This window comes from Suillus discolor (genome assembly GCF_016758755.1).
Source record: "Suillus discolor strain FC423 chromosome Unknown F5147scaffold_62, whole genome shotgun sequence".
Classification (NCBI taxonomy): domain Eukaryota; kingdom Fungi; phylum Basidiomycota; class Agaricomycetes; order Boletales; family Suillaceae; genus Suillus; species Suillus discolor.
The window spans coordinates 1-19,061 of record NW_024541309.1 but is presented as its reverse complement, the minus strand read 5'-3'; the positions used below and the strand labels follow the sequence as shown (position 1 = coordinate 19,061).

General features: G+C 47.4%; 7 protein-coding genes across 7 annotated transcripts; 5 read left to right on the top strand and 2 right to left on the bottom strand.

The window, feature by feature from the left end:
* Window positions 1-411: 411 nt before the first annotated feature.
* On the bottom strand, window positions 412-2,388 carry F5147DRAFT_816041 (uncharacterized protein; the record flags this gene model as incomplete). The annotated part of the gene is made up of 12 exons (XM_041443554.1): window positions 412-1,013; window positions 1,066-1,091; window positions 1,146-1,186; window positions 1,234-1,344; window positions 1,395-1,466; window positions 1,834-1,861; window positions 1,916-1,944; window positions 1,994-2,090; window positions 2,138-2,170; window positions 2,218-2,237; window positions 2,286-2,295; window positions 2,350-2,388. 12 exons carry the CDS (start codon window positions 2,386-2,388, stop codon window positions 851-853), a joined length of 669 nt encoding a protein of 222 aa, XP_041288770.1. The 3' UTR covers window positions 412-850.
* A 2,438-nt stretch (window positions 2,389-4,826) lies between these two features.
* Window positions 4,827-5,493, bottom strand: F5147DRAFT_714115 (HSP20-like chaperone). Its single transcript, XM_041438450.1, has one exon. The coding sequence runs from the start codon at window positions 5,242-5,244 to the stop codon at window positions 5,011-5,013; it is 234 nt and encodes a 77-aa protein (XP_041288769.1). The 5' UTR covers window positions 5,245-5,493; the 3' UTR covers window positions 4,827-5,010.
* A 252-nt stretch (window positions 5,494-5,745) lies between these two features.
* On the top strand, window positions 5,746-7,514 carry F5147DRAFT_816040 (uncharacterized protein; the record flags this gene model as incomplete). Its single annotated transcript, XM_041443553.1, has 5 exons — window positions 5,746-5,814; window positions 5,873-5,896; window positions 5,949-6,360; window positions 6,413-7,184; window positions 7,211-7,514. 5 exons carry the CDS (start codon window positions 5,746-5,748, stop codon window positions 7,512-7,514), a joined length of 1,581 nt encoding a protein of 526 aa, XP_041288768.1.
* Window positions 7,515-8,319: 805 nt separating this feature from the next.
* Window positions 8,320-9,794, top strand: F5147DRAFT_656105 (uncharacterized protein; the record flags this gene model as incomplete). Its single annotated transcript, XM_041434053.1, has 6 exons — window positions 8,320-8,517; window positions 8,577-8,612; window positions 8,810-8,845; window positions 8,868-8,935; window positions 9,445-9,574; window positions 9,600-9,794. The coding sequence occupies 6 exons, from the start codon at window positions 8,320-8,322 to the stop codon at window positions 9,792-9,794; spliced, it is 663 nt and encodes a 220-aa protein (XP_041288767.1).
* Window positions 9,795-12,202: 2,408 nt separating this feature from the next.
* On the top strand, window positions 12,203-12,859 carry F5147DRAFT_583232 (uncharacterized protein; the record flags this gene model as incomplete). The annotated part of the gene is made up of 1 exon (XM_041431704.1): window positions 12,203-12,859. A coding segment is annotated over one exon (657 nt), but the record flags the coding sequence as incomplete, so codon positions are not given.
* Window positions 12,860-15,537: 2,678 nt separating this feature from the next.
* On the top strand, window positions 15,538-16,654 carry F5147DRAFT_714083 (uncharacterized protein; the record flags this gene model as incomplete). Its single annotated transcript, XM_041438449.1, is given in 3 exon segments — window positions 15,538-15,812; window positions 15,828-15,833; window positions 15,846-16,654. Coding segments are annotated over 3 exon segments (966 nt in total), but the record flags the coding sequence as incomplete, so codon positions are not given.
* Window positions 16,655-17,079: 425 nt separating this feature from the next.
* Window positions 17,080-18,075, top strand: F5147DRAFT_360709 (uncharacterized protein). Its single transcript, XM_041429384.1, has 2 exons — window positions 17,080-17,853; window positions 17,902-18,075. Exons 1-2 carry the CDS (start codon window positions 17,307-17,309, stop codon window positions 17,937-17,939), a joined length of 585 nt encoding a protein of 194 aa, XP_041288764.1. The 5' UTR covers window positions 17,080-17,306; the 3' UTR covers window positions 17,940-18,075.
* The last annotated feature ends 986 nt before the right edge of the window (window positions 18,076-19,061 follow it).

Sequence of the window (19,061 nt, the reverse complement as noted above, 5' to 3'; positions counted from 1 at the left end):
TCGGTTACCGAGACCCACAAGTTATCTTCCTTATTGGTTGTTGCAACAGCCCACATGCGAGACATGCTAATGGGTGTATGTATGTATGCATGTCTGTATCTCGTGTGTTGCTTTACGTTGATGGTCGTGCTTAGCAGGGTCTCTAACAGAATATCACGGCTGATGCCTCATTAGTACTTTGACTTTGATAGTAGTACACTTGAGGCCTTCTAACATGCTGCCTCACACTGACTCTAGCTCTGCCCTCCTGCCAGCTCTGCACCCTTCCTGGCCCTGCTTTCCTGCTAACCTCGTCTCCGTGAACCCTTATTTGAGATTCCCATTACTTGGTGCAAGCTTGGGCGAGTAGCTACTCCATTCCAGTAGTGGTGTGGGTTGACCTCTAAATCTGTCAAATATACTTCGAAATGCCATATATTGAATAAATACTACGAAGGATCCTCCGCCAGATTTCTCCTCCCTACAGACCACTCGACAAACATGTCCCTATACAACACTGCTAGTTGATATATGTACACGTTCCTTGGAGACAATCGAATTCATGCTAGTTTCTGTGTCAGAGTCAACCATACGTTTTGCATGATACTCTCGAACGCTAAGGATGAGGCGTGGTCCCAGCACACTGAGTATCTGAATTCTACAAGAAATGATGAGCAGTGGCTACATGCAGATGTCGGCGACAGGCTCATCAACGTGTTTGTTAGCATGGAGAACGCATACACCTGGGTGGTGGAGTAGCTCACCACTAAAATACGAAGGCCGCGGAAAACACAAGCTGAAATGTGTGAGCATAGTCAGCAACCTCAAATGGCAAGTATAATTTGTATGACTTGCAAAATTATCAGCAAGTTTAAGCTTCATCTACCTGACCAGCTGTCTCGTTGCCTCCAGGTCGCGCATTGAATTCGATTGAAGTCGCCGATCGGTAGGTGGGTACGAGTGGTTGCGCCATGCTTTCTTGGAGATTGAATAGTATTCGAGAAGCAAGAACACTGTGCGCAACAATTTGAGGTCTGAAATGATGAATGTGAGTTTTCGGTGACATATATACTTGACCAGACTAACGTGTTTAGCGTTTCGCTGTACGAGAGCTAGGGGTTTCACTCAGTTCTTTTGAGATCGACCAGAGCGAAGAAAGAACTCACGGGCAACACAGCGATAACGATCACATTGATTGTAGATATCACTACAGAAATGTCAGCATGAAATCAATGGTAACAATGGCCTTGATACTTGTGATGCAAAACATGTAGAGTAGTCCATCATGATAAACACTCTTGATCAACGCACTATGAGAACCCAGATAGTGTCGATATCTCAAGAATGCAGTGGTGGACATGAGAACTGGAAGTAGATTATCAATGAAGGAATTTTGAATCAGATAGTCACCTCACCTATCTCGAACAACATCAAGAGTGCATACGGGATGGCGCTGCTACGAGCCCCTTCCATCACGCAAGGGGGACCTGCAAGAGGATGAATACTAAGACTAAGAAGTGAGCCTTGAGACTTCGCCTCCTGGGATCCTCCAATTGATGGGGGCAGCACTTATAACTACAGATGCCACTAAGACGGCCTGCTCCATGTGGGTCAGTGGTGTACAGTGGAATAGAGATATTGTTGTACCAAACCAAAGGAAAGGATACTTATAAGATAAGCCTTTTTGTTGCCAGAAAAGGCGTAGACCCTGAAAATCAACAAAACTGTTGTGCGAGTGTAAATGCACGCCGTAATGTGGTATGCAAAAGTCAACCTTCTGCAGCAATGATGCTCAAGAAGTGTAGGCCTGCGAAATGTCATTTAAGTCATGTCGTGAAAGCACTCTGAACCAACCATTTAAAGCATTATTGAAAGGTGCACACTATATGTTGATGTGAGTTGCAATCGGCACTGCACAAATCAAAGGTGCACTCACATCTTGCGTGCCCCATGTCTTGATAGCGGCTAGTTAGGAGTGAGCCTTTGCGTAGTAGCACATAGCGGTGTATCTCACAGTACGAGGTCATAAGCGCACAAGCAAAAGGTACATATCGTGAGAACGTGAAGACGGTCCGAGTGATTCCCCACTTCCGTCCCCAGGTCCATTGGACCTACTAGAAAGATCAGCACCGATGCGTAGGCGACTGATTTGTCTGACTTCAGAGTGTAAGGTGACAAAGTAGTCATAAATCTGGTCATACGTCAGAGCTATAACGAGACTGAAGAGGCGCAACTTACTAGGATTGTTAATCCAGCGACTTTGGGAGAGTCGTGAATAATGATAAAACTATATCAGCCTGACTCACGATTAGTATACTTCAATAATTAGAGACATTAGAAAAAGGTTGCAAAAAGGCACGATTAGATTACCTTGGCTAACTGCAAACCGAAGGAGTCCGGGACCGACATTTTCGAGTAGCAACGCGGCTGAATAAAAGTCTGCAGCAAGTAGTTGCCAACAAGTACTGTGATTCGATCAGAGAACTGGTGAGAAGATATTGACATACACCATGATATATAGGAAAGGATTTCGTTACATTGGAATACAAAGCAATATATGACCCTGTAAAGGCACGACAATCAACATAATCCTCACCAGTTCAGATACAGTAAGAGGACTAATACCCTGAGGAATGTGCAGTGATCTAGGGTGCCTTGGATGATCATGATATAATAATGATGCATAGATTACGATGAGCGTACTGCACATGACCTGATTCTTAGACATTTTACGTTGGTCCGCCAGGGCCCAGCGGCCGGTCATTTTATCGAGAGCATTGAGCATAAGATACTGGGCTCAAGTAGACACTGTTCGTCAAAATTCAGGCTGCTCGGGGAGGATGTTACGGTCGACCTGACCAGTTGCAGCAGTGTGCGTGAGTATCAAAATTATCCAGTTTTCGTTTTCTGGGCCAAAGTTGAAGTAATAGTAGCCTCTGAACCGTGACGGCTTTACGCGACATAACCGAAGTCTTTTTGCAACTCCGACGAACAAAGCGACGCTCTCTGAGTTCAAGTTGCTCCGCATGTCAAGTGTTCAATCAATTGTCACCCAACTTCTATTATCACAGTATTAGAGCGAGCTCTTTATTGACTCAATCGTCGGTGACGGCCTTTGCTCGCCATATACTCTTGTTGGATCATGAAGTATGGAAAATTCTCAACCAGGCGCGATTGGATCCTTCACAGCTGTCTGATCAAGTAAGGTTCTAGACGGCAACGCCGCCCCCTAGTTTCTGGACAAGAATGAAAAAGTGACGGTACGTGTGAAGGTAGGGGATTGGTATGAGCCTGACGCGCATCTCATGTCGCTCGAAACAGTCCAGGGTTGTGCTGGTGTGTGTTCAACTGAAATTTGTTTGCTTTAAGACTAATCAAGTCTCACATCTAGGTAATGCGATGTCGATGTCACACGTACCGTGATGATTGCAACTACATGCATCATCGGTTTAGGCCGCTTATTCGAGAGTATCCCCGACTCCTAGGAGGGCTTTCTTTTCATGATCGGTTTTCTCCGTGTTGTTCTCGTGGTTCAAGAGCATAAATTATGATGTTGGAACCATGGTTTCCCCACATCCCCGGATATGACGAACTTGTATGAGGTAGAGGCTTAAAGCTCTTTTGGATATCATCAACTCTTCTGTACGCCAAGCAATTGCATAATACGAGAAGACTTGACATGGGGTCTCCAGTATCGACGCAACAACCTTCCTCCCCTTCGACCTGACGACAGATACACTGGCCCTCAAAAAGGTGATTAGGTTGCTCGAAGGTGTATACAATCCATTGAGCTCAATACTAGCACTCGTGGGCATGAGCTTGCAAGCGCGTATTGCAGACGTTTTGGAAAACACCTAGAAGGTTTTAGATCTTAGCATGGATAAGCCGGCTGAAGCAGTCAATTCCGACGAGATCAAGACTTGCGAGCTTTGACTCTCAGACCCCTTCACCACCTTGACGCATATTCTAAAACGCGAGATACAATGTGTGTGTAGAGTCATCCATTCACTACTGACAGCTCACTGAATCAGACGTATAGAAATTTCGCAGAGCCATACTCGGCCTAACTGAGGTGAACGGCGCTTTCTGCAGTGCTGTATGGTAAGCAATCACCTCTGAATTGTCAACATGACCGCAATTTGCCGGCCATGGATGGATGTTACCATAGATATGCCCACTTTATGGTGCAATGCTCGTGAGACTTGTGCGTGAAGACTAGGAGTGGCGAGCCCTTTCCTATGACCTGTGGCTCAGGCATTCCAGAGGATGCACGCTCTCGCTGGCACTGTGGTCACCCAACTTCAACACAAGTGAGTGGGTCTGCCCTTGTTTCATCCTTCAAATATGTAGTGCAAGACACACTTACGTATGCCCTTGGCTGTTGCAGAATGTTCCATACGGTGATCAATCGGGCCACGGTGTACGCTCTGTGTTACTGCTACTGTATGCTATCAAGCTTCGCAATGTGCTCATATCTCTTCGCACCTTGAAGGTACTTTTCAAGCGCAAGGAAGAATATGATATGTCGCCGGCAGGATTTATCGGGGATCAGACTTTCGGATTGCTTGTTTTATTCCGAAGCTCAAAAGTTCGATGTGCCTGTTTGAGTGGGGCGACAAGTCACAAGTTATAATGGCACGGGATGCAGAACGGTCTGGAACGCAAAATTGGGTCTCCAATGCGGAGCTTAGCAGCGTCTCGTTGCACGTCGGGATTCAAATAAAGGTGTGATTCGAACATTATCAGGCGGACCCGGTATTCACTATCGTACAGATACATTATTGTTTCAAAATTCAAAAGACTCAGACTCTTTTTCCGCATTCACTAATATGCATATTCGAAAAAATTGTGGGTGGGACCAGGCAGATGCCACCGCGTCTTCACCCAATTGTAACCTGCTGGGGTTGCTGGTCTGGTCCAGCCTTCGGGAAGCACACGGTGAGCAATCCATCCTCCATCTTTGCGTGGATATCCTCAGCCTGGACAATACGTTGGCCGTACGCGCTAAATGGCTGCACAGAATTTGGATTGTCAGTGTACTCTCACCTTGATTCCTTGAGGAATCAAAAGGGTCCTGGAGAACTTGCCAAATGAGCGCTCCTGCACCGCATAGCCGCCCTTGTCATAATTCTCCAAGTATTTCGACTCCCCGGATATTGTCAGGCGATTCCTATGGACCTCGAGATTGATATCCTGTTGTTTCATACCAGGGAGTTCGAATATCGCGGTCAGTGTCTTGGTCTCAGTATTCTCGTGTAGGTCCATTCTGTGTTGACGCGGCTTAGCGCTGTAGAGTGTTTAATAGATTGAAGGTAATAGTATACCTACCTGGGGAACGTCTGATCACGGCGATGAGTACTGTGGGTGGTAGAAGAAGGACGGAGACGAGCATTGAAAGGATCGTCAAACAACATGTCGAACTCGGTGATTCAATGGATCGCAGAATGTGCGCACTAGAGACATGATTAAGTAAAGAAATGGTAGAAGTGCTTTAGTGGATAAGTCTGACTTGGAGACCAGCTGTAGTTATATACATGATACATAAACATTCGTGACGACATCATGATACAACTAGCTTGTATGACATCAATGAATGATCAATGAATGGCGTAGTCAGTCTATTACGTAGTGGGACTAGATCTAACTTTAGTCTGGGCGTAGTGGCTATGGCTATTTTGACGCGCTATCACCTTTCATTGCAACGGTCAGCTTCGATATTTTTTGGGAGACTAACCTTTGTCTTCGCATTAACCAACAAACAACATGATGCCCCAGGCAATCAAGGGAATCACAGAAGTATTCGGGTTGGACACCATCAATGCACTGCAGACAATCGTAAGTGTCTACTTGTATAGCACTCGCATCTGCATATAATAATATTTGTTCGCTTCAGCTCGCATGTTCCGAACAAGTGACCGTATGTCTATGGCGACATTAATACTAAATATCGTTTCATTGACGATTCCTAGATTCCAGACCTGGAAACATCATGTTCCAGGTTTCCAAATACCGATCAGTCTGTCACCCACAACGACCAGAGTATCCACGCCATCATTTCCGAACGCCAACGACAGCTAGATGCAGTTTTGCACGAGATTTCAGGCCTGCAATCTGTGATGGATGGTATCAAGAATATTCACCGGCAACTACTCAAAAAAAAGGACAGGATTAGACATTCAATGATTTTGCACAAGGGACTCGTATCGCGTCTCTGGCGCTTGCCAACTGAAGTCCTGTCACAGGTTTTCCACCACTGTCTCCCGGACCACTGTTTCCCAGAATCAAACCGCCCATCAGCGTTAGAAGCTCCCGTCTTGTTAACCGGAATATGCCGACGATGGAGGGAGGTTGCTGCTGAACACACCCAGTTTATGGTGCAGGGTATCTGTGGGGTTTGACAACTTGCGATACTACTACCTTGAGGAATTACAAGCCTCCCGCTATGACGTATGGCTCAAACGGTCGCGGGGACATCCGCTCTCGTTGTCGCTCGTCTGCGAGGCAGATGATGCGGCCAGGCTCCAGAGCCTTCTTCAGCCCTACATCAATCAAATTTCGTCTCTGTCTATCATATTTCACGAAGATGTGGTCGAACCCGAACTTTTGTTAGACGACCTCCCAGTACTTCGGGAGCTGACCATACGAACCCTGAAAGAAAACAGGAATAGACACAGCCCATCCATCGGAAAGTCTCTCTCACGACTACCGGCCACTTTGCGCAGCCTCAAGGTCGTTGAATGGTATTTCAACACCACGCAAACTTCTTTCGGTCCGGCAGGGTCACACCTGACAAATCTCGATGTCGCCACACTGCTGCACCAGAGCACAGTTATTCATCTACTCCAGCTATGTCCCAATCTCTCCTCGTTCAAATTTTGCGGACAATTCGACACAAATGAAACCCTAGATTCATTTACGCACACCAATATCCAAACCTTCCGCGTCTTAGCCCGCTGTGACGCCTCATCCTATTTATCCGGGCTATTCAATGCTCTATCGCTCCCGAATTTGCGGGTGCTTGAAAATTACTGCTCTGGCAGTGTCCGATACCCTGATGAGGAGCTGAAGGCATTTTTTGCGCGGTCAAAGTGTCCCCTGGAGAGATTGATTTTTAGCAGTCGCGGGAAGCCGACGATGACAGATGAGGTGCGAGCGAAATACATTAACATTTTTCCTTCTATCGAGATATCACTAGTAGAGGATCTGTTTGCATTCTTGTATTTGTGATCAGTGGTAACACACCAGAAACCAAACTGGTCGTGGAACTTCCCCCAGCTTGTCGCTACGAACTGAGCGCTGTACTCCCACAAGCGCCAGTCCCTGCATTCCGCAGTATGACTGCCAACCCAGGCTTTCATATGGCTAGCACTCGCGTCTCTACAGTACGACGTGTGTATGCAGCGGGAGCACAAGACCAAGTCCCGATTTTCGGAGAGGTTCTCTCCCCAGCAAGACCTGCTACATCTTGGCTTCCGCGTGCAGTTGCTCGTCCCACAGCACAGCAACCAGGTGGTCTTTCCTTCCTTGCGGAGTAAGCGGTTGTTCCGTTGCATGCACGCACCTTCTCTCACAAAGTTGCTCGAGCATGTCAAGGGCTCCGTTGATGACGCGATATCGCGTGGATAGCGGTACAAGGATCAATCACCTTCACTCGATCCTGGAGGAGCTTGTCTCAGAGTGCGCTAGGTTCAAGAGAGGCGATGACTGGGGAGAACGGAGCAAGATGATTAGCTGGTGCATCGGAAGTTCATTGTTAGATTCCTCTCGGACTCACGCTGGAGATATCACGCTTATGTATTTGCCATCGGCCTCGAACAGATACACTCATGCCTCCATCTTTCTCCTCTGCTTTGACACCTCCCAAAGGCATCCCGTATAGTCTGAGTGAGCTTCCGTTTATCCTCTCAAAGACAGTAGGTATGAAGGTATCCCCTGCCCGAACGAAGGGCCGATGGGAAGAAAGGATGTAGGTCCAGATCGAGTGTGCCAACATCGGGGCTTTGGATCGAGAACCAGGACGTCAGAGATGGACGAGAAATCCCATAATTCGAATTTACAAGAATCCGCTTCTTCTTGCGTTTTGCGAACGTTTCTTTCGCGGGGCCATCCTCGTCGCGTCCGATATCGATAGAGGAGTGACTCGGAGCCGATTAAGACTTACTTCCGGAGTCCGCAGACTCCGCAATGGGGCGTCATGCATGTCCCATCATGGTCGTATCCACCTTATCCGAGTCTTAACTATATCATCCTACGATCTCCGCGGGAATCCATCCTCTTCCATAGAATGTAAAGGCCCTAGCTTCCACGTAGTAAAACGAGCCTTCGATATACCGGGTCCGCATGGATACACGCCAGGATGGGTCAGAAAAAGAACCACACGGACAGTGCAACAACGTGGCCACGTCTGAGTACTTCGAGAACGTGTTACTACCACGGCTCAGTCCGAGTGCCCGTCGGTACTATGACTCTTCCACATTAATGCCACCGATTTGCCAGCAGGTCCCAAGTTACGCGGTGCACTCGGCCTGCTTTTTGTCGGTTAGTGACACCCTCGGGTTCGAATTATCCCAACTAACGAATTATTATTGATATTATAGCTTCAAACCGCGATCGCCTCCGAGCTGCAGGTGAAGGTATGTGTCTATCGCCCTAAAAGTGGAACGAGCACAATGAGTTCATGAGTATTATTACAAATTCCATGTGGGAGCTGCTCTTTTCACTGAGAATGGCGAAATAATTAAAGGTGTTGATATCGGGAACGCCTCGTACGGTGATTACGGTCTTTCAAGACCTTACTTGGCTCTCAGTGTTATTCATCCATCACACATAGGTGGTACGATTTGTACAGAGCGCAAAAAAGGCGGTGGTGCGTCCACCTTATCTGGTAGCGCTTGACAAAATATCTCGAGATCAGAATGAAGGGCAAGCGTAATTTTGCAGCGCTCGCTGTCACAACGTATGTCGTTATTATCCTCGCTCCAAACCTTACACTAATTACCTCCTAACGATGTTGCCTCGCTGATTGTGCCTTGTGGGACCTGTCGTCAAGTAATTCACGAATTTTGTCCCTTCGACATGACTATCCTGTTGGCTGCATCTTCCTACACTGAGAAGGAGAATATACTCTTTTACTTCCATTTGGTTTCGGACCCGAGGACTCAGAAGAGACGTGGTTAAGCTCTCTTTTGATACCTATTTGAATTCATCTTAAGGTAATATCATATCTTATAGGAATGAATGATTTTGCAGTCTTATTAGCAGGAACAAAGTGTCATGTTCTAAGATGAGGTCTAGACTAACCTGTCGCCCGAAATGATTCAACTGGTCGTGTGGCTGTGAATGACAGCTGTCACATTGGGAGCAAGCGATCTACTGGAGCTGTACAGTGTACACACAACACCATACAACGTGCACGGGTACTACATATTTTTGACCCACAACATCCTGCATGACTCCCTGGTACAGGATAGCCGATTTCATATGCTTAACGTTTGCTTATCTTCTTTATTTTGGTTACACATCTGCTGCAGATACAGAACATACAATGAACTACGTCAACGTCGTCACGATGAGTGGAGCTTCTTCGTCGATTACTGTTATCTCTATCTCATTTTCAACAGCGCTCCGTGATGCTGATATCATCGGGATATTCGGTTGAGGCTTGGTCTTCATATAGAACAGTTTATTGGGTAATATTCAAGTCCATCTACGAGATTGCAGTCGGCGTAGTAGAAGCCGCAGAAAACCACATGGGCCATAGTCTTGATAGACAGGTCTTCTCGAGAGGTCTTATCCGATTAGATCGATTAGGCTGAGGTGGGCACTTGTATTACTAGTGGCATGGGCTTGGCATGAGCTAACAGGTACTTGGCCAGATAGTGAAGCGGGAGTAAGCCCCTCGCGAAAAGGGTGAAAAGGACTACGTGGACAATAAATATGGATAAATAAAATCTCTACGGTAAGCGCCAGCGGTCTTGTTTTTAACTCCGCGTTTGACTTGAGACGCTGACCACTAGCTCGGAGCTCACGATGGTGTAGTCCGAGCTTGACTACCAAGGAGTCCCTCCTACCGGTATATTATATTACTTACAACAACACATACGCAGCCGAACGTCAGGTACCCTCGATCTTTTCTCGCCTGCGAATTCAGTGTTCGTTAATATTGTAAGCCCTATCATCCGATATAATTAGTTTGATTAGGATCGCACGAGCTGTCGACCCCATGACCCCACATAGCTGTGATTGCAGGCACCCGACACCTCAGTGACAAGGCTTATTAATAGAGTGCATGGTGTATGATAGGCTCCAAGCATGTGGTCTGCCAGCTAAAGACATATTTGCTATCCTCGTCATTCTATCAGACCACCATCGCATTAATTACAGCGGAGTTCACGAGTGACAGGGGTTGGCGCTAAGCCTGGATTGTGCTTATTGCTTTTAATGGAACGTTGCTGCAAGTGAGCATTAGACAAATCAAGGTCTGGCACGGTAATAACGCATCAAGGGGTCGTAGGCTCCGGTGCCTGTTACCCTTCTTACCCTCGGCCTACTGCCCACCACGCCGAACATGCAGTCTCGATCCACCTACCAAACTACCCTCCCCACTAGGCCTAATTGTAAGTACAACCCTACCCCTGAAACCCTCGCGCCGATCCGCGCCTGAGTGTGACCTCTCGCCACCTCCTGCTTTCACCCAGCCATTACGAAAATGTTGGAGTGCTTATTTTTAGCTTTATTCAACTTAGTAAACAACAGATGCCATTCAAGGAAGACTACACACAAGATAAGGAGACATCAGAAAATGTTATATCCAAGTAAAGTCGTGAAGGAGGCATGTCTCTATGTTTGAAGCTCGTCCAACTTCAACAAAAGATCCCAAAACGGCCAACACGTGCAAGGATGTTGGCAATCATACGAGGGCGTGAGCACCAAAAGGCACCGGAGAAGGACAACGGCAGCGAAAATGACAGACGAGTAGAGTTTGGTGCGGTGGAAGGCGTATGCACTGATGAAACTTGTCTTAGGAGTTCGATGAGTGCGGATGGCAGGTATTCTGGATCGACCTGGGCAAAGAGATGGGTGATAACCCGAGTTGCAGGTTGAGTTAATTGAGGTTTAAGCTTTAGGTGGCGGCTTTCGTACAGATGAATCGTCGATGCCGTTCACATCGGCGTTGGCGAGCTCCAGAATGTTGTCCTGTTCATGGCCAAGATGTTCTTGCCGCCATTGTTCCTACTACTCGGGTGGGTCAGAGGCACATTTGCAATTGATGAAGTGTTCGAGGCGTTGTCATTACCGTTACACTGCACGTACGTACGTTGTTCTTGTCAACATTTGGGAGCCGAAGTGCTTCCAAAGGGCAATCATTACAGGTAACTGTCACAAGGCACTGCATCAGTAAGTTTTAATTAGAAAGAGCTGTGTAGTGCCCTGTTACCGTTCCGAAGTAAATCGGCTTCTAACAAGGTGGTTCCTGAACATCATTACATCAGTGGCAAAGACCTCAACCACCGCTCAGTAAGCATATTTCTTCCAAGTCTTGAAGCTCACCACCCTCGCACGTATCCTGTTGTGCGCAAAGATCGCAAGTTAATAGAATGAGTGAAGACGATAATAAATAAAAAAAGCTTCGTACCTTTCTCCAACACAGTTTGAGGGATCCAACGTTTACCAGTTGAATAGTACTAGTAAGAGTGTGTAGTGGCAATAATAGCGTCAATCGAATGGTAACATGGTTTCTGAAACATAAGCAGAGACAGGTCACACATCACTCCGACCCTTGTGATGAGAGAACCGACTCAGACGTGGCACCGGACCTGGTCGAGTCTTACCGATGCCAAACACAAACCTACTAGTTCCGCATGATGTAACAAACAACGACTCGCATGACACCGCATCATGATATACAAGCGATTCAGGCAGGCAAGGCACGAGCTTAGCAGTATTAGTACAGATGAAAGAGCGATAGCGCGGTTGAGAAATTACAGTGGGAGGGGGGCAAGCACAATGCATTTGCAAATTCACTGGAAATGAACAGCGGCGCGTCTCCCTAATGTGGCAAAGTCATGATATCCTAATCTATTCAACATTTTTCAAGCCTGTGCGGAAAAGTCATCCGATACGAATATGTTGAATTATCGCATGGTGCAGGTTATTACCCAAAGAGAAATGATCTAGGCATGATAAATACCCGGTCAGCAATATTGCCTGTCATAATCCCATCATGCCGTTCTCCCCTTCTTACGACGTACTCATCGTTGGTGCCGGTGTAGCAGGGCCGGCCCTTGCCCATGCCCTCGCCACAAAGACATATGCCAAGCGTGCCGCTCCTTTGCGGATAGCTCTACTCGAGCGGTCCTTGTCAAAGCCAGACCGTATTGTCGCTGAATTGCTCCAGCCTGGCGGCGTTACTGCGCTTAAACAGCTTGGTCTGGAGTCATGCCTTGCGGATGTTGGCTCCGTTTCTTTGTCAGGTTATTACGTTCTACGACAGGAGAATGGCGTTTGCGCCTCATTCCCTCAAGGCCATGATGCCCGAGCTTTCGACCATGGGGCATTTATCATGGCCTTGCGCGACCGCGCACGGCGTGCGCCCAATGTTGACGTGATTGAGACCACAGTAGCCGGTCTTATCGAGAGCGAGGACACACATCGCGTAATAGGTGTTCGCGCCTCCAAAGCGGGTGGTCAGCTAGAGTCATATTATGCTGATCTCGTCGTTCTCGCGGATGGTTCCTCATCCAAGTTTAGAACTGCCGTCCTCGGGAACATGCCGTATGAGCCTGTGCAAAAGGGTTACTTGGCAGGTCTGATTGTGAAAGACCTGAAGTTGCCGATGCCCAAGTATGCTACCATGATCGTCCTGAAAGGCGCCGGACCGGTCATCCTTTTTGAGCTCCCCAACAACGAGTATCGGATGCTGGTCGAAATGAAGGAGCCGCCGCCAGATCTCAAGGTTTGTAATTATGCCTTGTTGTGCGGTCGCGATCGCCCCCACTTACTATCAATATTGCAGGAGCATATGATACGCGACGTTGTTCCTCAGCTTCCATCATCCGTACGCGCGCCCATTCTCAATGCTATGGAAACGTCACGTCTGCGACGAGTCCCGCATTATTATCTTCCGGCGATAAAGCAGGGAGAATCTAGCAAGGCAGGCGCGTTTCTGCTAGGAGATTCGTTAAATATGCGCCACCCGCTGACTGCGGGTGGAATGACGGTCGCCTTGAATGACGCGGTCATCCTTTCTGATCTTCTGGCCAACATCGAGAACTTTGGCAACTGGGATGAAATCTCGTCCGTCCTCCGGAAGTGGCACCATATGAGAAAACCGCTCGCATCCACTATCAATACCATGAGCATGAGTTGGGCTGGCCTATTTGCAGCCGAAGGTACGCCGATATTAACTGTCGATTGCTTGAAGGCTTATGATTGTCCACGTGCGTAGGAGAAGCATTCGATATCATGCAGGAAGGAGCATTCAAGTTCTTTGGGAAAGGTCCCGAGTATTCCGAAATACCAATGTCATTAGCAGCTGGGTCAGTAATACATCGGTAATTTGTCACGATCGCGCTCATCTGGTTCCGGAATCCCTAGGATCACTCAATCTCCGTTACTGCTGGCACGAAGTTCTCTTGCTATAGCGCTTTACTCCATTTGGGTGTTATTCACCCATCCCAGAGCTGGAAGTAAATACGCTCCGCCATTTTACGAATACCCGATGCTTCTGGTTAAAGCACTGAACGTCGTAAGGTCATTTAACGCGCACTTTGGAACATGCTGACCGACTTCCATTGTATAGATATGGACTATGGGCATGGTGATGGGGCCGGTGTTATGGGCAGAAATGTAACATTCTTGCGACCTACATGAGATCAGTAGAGACTTCCGATATTATGCCTCACGTATTGCGTCACCCACGATTAATGTATTCTTCCGACTCGCACACTGCTCCAGCAGACTTTACAGCTGGTATAAAACCATTTACATAGTAACAACCGATATAAGGCCTTGATATAGATGGTGTTGGGGGCCACAACGCTTGCCATTGACAAGTCATACCGTGTTCATGTTGACATCGTTGTTGATAATGTATGTGCTGTCGACGTGCCTCGTTGACTGATTTCCGAGTGGCTTCAAAAATGGGGGGACGTCGGATTAGGTCGAGTCGGAAGCGACACTTGGTTCACTTGGAGATTTCGCCGACGGCTGTTTCACCAGCATCAGACCGAAGAAAACCAAGAGATCATGCATAAACACTTTTTGGGCTGTAGAGAACACTCATCCCTCTGCACACCGCCTACTTCGTAGATTGATCCTGCGTCCGCCTAGCCCAGGCGATGCATCTAGCACCGTCTTTCTCTCCTTCAGGGTGGGTTGCTCCTGCAGGATAAGCGAACCCTCCAACTATACCTGAAGACGAAGGAAGAACGCCCGGTGGTGATAACGCGGATCCTCTGGTCTTTGTGCAGGGCAGATTGGTTGGTATTTGGAAATATGGAACATAGCGCTTCAAGGTCTGAAACGTAGTGATCATACAATGCGTTATGCTGGTCGCTTGTTCAAGCTAAAAAGAACAGGGATTACGCGAGGGGCAGGTGGCACGTGGTTGAGTTAGGTCGAGTTAGGTGGTCCAAAGTTCGCTGGGAGCACGTCTTTTCGAAGTCCAGGTGGCGATAATTATCCGGCTGCAGCAGATCGTGGTCAGTTCTTGACTGGCCTGGATCAAAAAGGAGTATTGGAAAAGGAATTGCCGGGACGGTATGCAGTGCAGCAGAAGTAGACTCGGACACAATGCGACTGACCATGATCCTCCTGCTCAGATAGTTTGATTAATTCTCCTTGCGTTGCTCTGGCGTGGACACATGGGAGGTTGACGATGTATATTCGAGAGATAGTGCGACTGAGAAGACATACAAGCTCGATGAGGAGAACCCATAGCAAGCTCATGCGCCGAAGGTAAGCAATGGCGCAGTGGCCATGATTTTGACCCACAAGAATTACACAAAAATATTGTAACTCTATTCCTCCGCTTGTGCCTCGTTATTACGTAATAGAGTAAATTTCAACTCGCTCGCGGCTCAATTGTATACTGATATCATCATGTTGTCATCATGCTCTCCTAACTTTGCTCGTGTTGGAGGTACCACTCAATATTATAGCATTTGTTTCATTTGCTGTGTTCCCTCGTATTCTGGCCTATTACATCCTTGCTTCACTCGCCTTAGCGAACAACATGCAGACACCCCACCCGGAATTCAATATCTCTGAGTCTGTTTCAGATATCATCGGTGCACTACAAAACATCGTAAGTGCTAAGTTTCTTGAATTAGAATCCGTGTCAGCTGAGAATAACAATAATCCATTCCAGCTCGCACGCTCGCAAGTGATTGTACGTCTACTCCTTTTATTTCGACATATCACATGTCATGTTACTGACGATTACTAGATTCCAGTCCTTGAAACTCCATACTCCAGATTCCCCAATACAGAGCACTCTACCGTCGAGCTCGAACGTCAGAGCGTTATCAACATTATCGCTCAGCGTCAGCAGCAATTGGATACAGTTCTGCACGAGCTCTCGGGCCTGGAGGCCGTGATAGATAGCGTTGTCAGCATTATCGCTGAGCGCCGGCAGCAATCGGATGCAGTTCTGGACGAGATCTCTGATCTGGAGGCCGTGATGGATAGCGTCAAATATCATCATCAGCAAGTCGTCGAAAAGAAGGAGAAGATCATGCAGTCGATGGATTTGCACAAGGGACTCCTATCGGCTCTCTGGCGCTTTCCAACGGAAGTCCTATCCCAAATATTCAACCACTGTCTCCCTGAAATCATATTTTCGCTATCCCCATTGAGGCTCGGAGTCAAAGCCCCCGTACTGTTAACAAGAATATGCCAACGATGGAGGGAGGTTGCTGTGGGTACGCCCGATCTATGGTGCAGGTTGTATGTGGAAGCCGACGACCGAGGCTGGGAGCAGGCAGCTTTCTGTTATGACTTGTGGCTCAAGCGTTCACGAGGACGTCCGCTCTCATTAGAACTCGGGCACCACTACTCGACCAAACTACGAAGTCTTCTTCAGCCTCATATGAGGCATATAAAATTTCTCCGAGTCTCTGTCGATTACTTCCGGGGTAGACACCCTCAGCTGTTTGCTACTGACCTCCCAGCACTTCAGGAGCTGACCATATTGGGAATGCGAAATCATGATATTCCAACTATTGCACAATTTATCTCGCGACTGCCGTCCACTATGCGCTGTCTCGAGTTCATTAACATAATGCCGCGTTTCGACATCGAGGACTTGTCTTCTTTAGGCCCCGTATGGGCTTACTTGACGGATATCCAGATCGCCGTATGTAACCCGAACGCATTCCTCCATTTGCTTCAATTATGTCCCAACCTCTCTTCCTTAAATGTCCATATAGGATCCGACCGAAAAAAATCCATGGAATCATTCACGCACACAAAATTACAATCCTTATGCATCATCCTTTATGATGGGCCCTTGCTCACGCGCCCTTTATCTGACCTGTTCAATGCTCTATCACTCCCCAATTTGCGCGCGCTTGGAGCTCACCGCAAAAGCTACAGTGGATCTTCTTGGCTTCATGAGGATATGCAGGCATTATTGGCACGGTCAAAGTGTCCCCTGGAGACCCTGACTATCGGTCGAGCGAAGATAACAGATGCGCAACGAGCAGAGTATGTTTCCCTCATTCCTTCCCTCAAAGTAGTGAATCACAGTAGTAGATACTTTTGGTAGTCCTGGGTATCTACATATATGATTCAAACGCCGATCAGTACTCAAGTACTCAATAGTTGGAGACATCCGAGTCGTACCCATCGCACTGCGGAGATATACATGCCTAGGGCATCTGTCACCTCAGGCTGGAGCGACTCCGAGTGAGCGTCGGACTCCATTCGAATATTCCACGGTGCTAGCGTTGTTGGCAGAAATACGATGACCTAGGTAGTATTTGTTCCTATTAACAAACAATAAAAATTTGACATGTGGCCTAGAAGCCCAAGGGCCGTTCTGTCCAAAAACTCGTGTCCGACCACTTTGTTAGTACGTAGTAGTTAGTAAGTTACTGGGGAGAAAGTCAAAAATTGGTCAAAAACAACTCAAATCACTACTTTTTCACATGCACCTGCTCAGCACAACGGCATCCATGGAAGGCCACGACAAACATCTAATTGACTGAAAAATATGATGCCTTTGATCACTAGGGTTCGGCGTTGCCGAATCTGACCTTGCTTGCCTGCATAGTCTTGGATTTTTCTCAAGTTGTTGTCGCCTACTGCAAGATCTTCCGCGATTTATGGTGCTGTTGTATACTTTACAACGCTTCGAGATTCACGATTGGGGCCAAAACAAAGACTTCCTCCCAATTGAAGTTGAGGGGAAACTATGCCACGAATTTAAAATCAAGGATGAAAAACTTGGAGAGGTGGATCTGCTGCTTCACACCAGCCACGACGAAAGAGTGATGCACTACGGACTGCAAGGACGGGCGACCAATGTGGTCCCTGTCACCAGCGAAGCGCTCATGAAGAAATACGGCAAGTTCGAGGATGGGATGGTGGCCAAGATCTTTTGGGGAGAGGCAAGTCGCACTAGCGAGCCGGAGATCCTGAAAAAGGTTGAGGAGATCGCCAAGAGGCACGCAACTGTCCAAGACCATGTTCCTGAGCTGCTTTGGCACCACACGTTCATGAATCCCACGTCCGCAATTCGAGAAGCGCTTGACGTTCCGGAACCCACTACAGGCAGTCGCGTGCTCTACATTCTTGTGTTCCGCAAGCTCTTCCCCATCACTCAGCTTCACGGCAAAGAGCTTTTTGATGTATGGCGTCAATGCATCCTATGTACGTGTTTAATCGAATTTACATGGCTTTCATTGACATGGCATCTAGGCCATCTTACCCTTTGGAAGGAAGGGGTCCATCATTGAGATGTCAGCCCTGGAAATCTGATGTGGTACTGGAGAGACGACAAGCGGATAGGCGTTCTAAACGACTACGATCTATCCTCATTGGTGGGTGACCCAGGTCCTCGGGGTAACGAACGCACGGGCACGGTGCCGTTCATGGCACTCGATCTTCTCACCAAAGAGGGTCAATGAGGTGAAGTAAAACACTTGTATCGTCATGATTTGGAGTCGTTCATGTGGTGCTTCGCTTGGATTTCCTTGCGTTACAAGAATGGAGTTCTTCTATCACGGAGATTACGCCCCTTGGATGAATGGGCGACTTTAGGCGCTGTGGCATGTGGCGAGAAGAAGTATGTTTTTCAGGGTCATATGACAGCTTCTGCACCCTCCGAATCGAGCACATGGGATTTCCTGGTGGACTGTTTTTTGGTGCTTAAAAGAGATGCTGACGAGCGATACTATCTTCGCCTTAAACGGTCGTCGAGCTCAGAAGGCCAGCAGCCCAACGCTCATGACCCAGAACCCAATGCTTTTCTATATAGATTTACAAGTTTAGAGAGTTGGACCAAGCTCAGTAAGCCTGAGTAATTTTTTTTTACTTGTACATACCCAATATGCGGTTCTCTGCGTATCACTACTCGTAACTTTCAGTTGTAGATTCACAATACAAGTGGTCGACTGTTCATTTCCCATAGAGTCGTGCGTGAATATTTGAATGCTGGAAGGGAGTCAATATCTCGAACAAGTACGATGTATCCGATTGCATCCAAATCCTGGCTCTGAGTTGCAATGATGGAGTGACGTTGGAATCCCTTCGATTCTGAGAATAAATGAAAAATCAAATTCCTAGAAGAACTCCTGACTCGGAGGGGCTCGAAGTGACTCGAAGTAGTATCATGATTGATTGGGTACAGAACGTAGCCTAGTGCAGAACATAATTTATGTGGTAGACAGCTGAATCCCCTCACCATGAAAAACATGAACTATTTGACGCACTGCGCATTATTGACAAGGTACTACCATTTGTCAATTTGCACTTAGTATAGATATGGACTATGAGCATGGTGATGGGGTCGGTGTTATGGGCAGAAATGTGACATTCTTGCGACCTACATGAGATCAGTAGAGACTTCCGATATTATG

Coding starts and splice junctions, on each gene's coding strand:
- F5147DRAFT_714115 (XM_041438450.1), bottom strand. CDS start 5,244: ATGGACCTACACGAGAATACTGAGACCAAGACACTGACCGCGATATTC.
- F5147DRAFT_360709 (XM_041429384.1), top strand. CDS start 17,307: ATGGTGCTGTTGTATACTTTACAACGCTTCGAGATTCACGATTGGGGC. Junction 17,854..17,901: donor ATGGCGTCAATGCATCCTAT/GTACGTGTTTAA, acceptor CATGGCATCTAG/GCCATCTTACCCTTTGGAAG.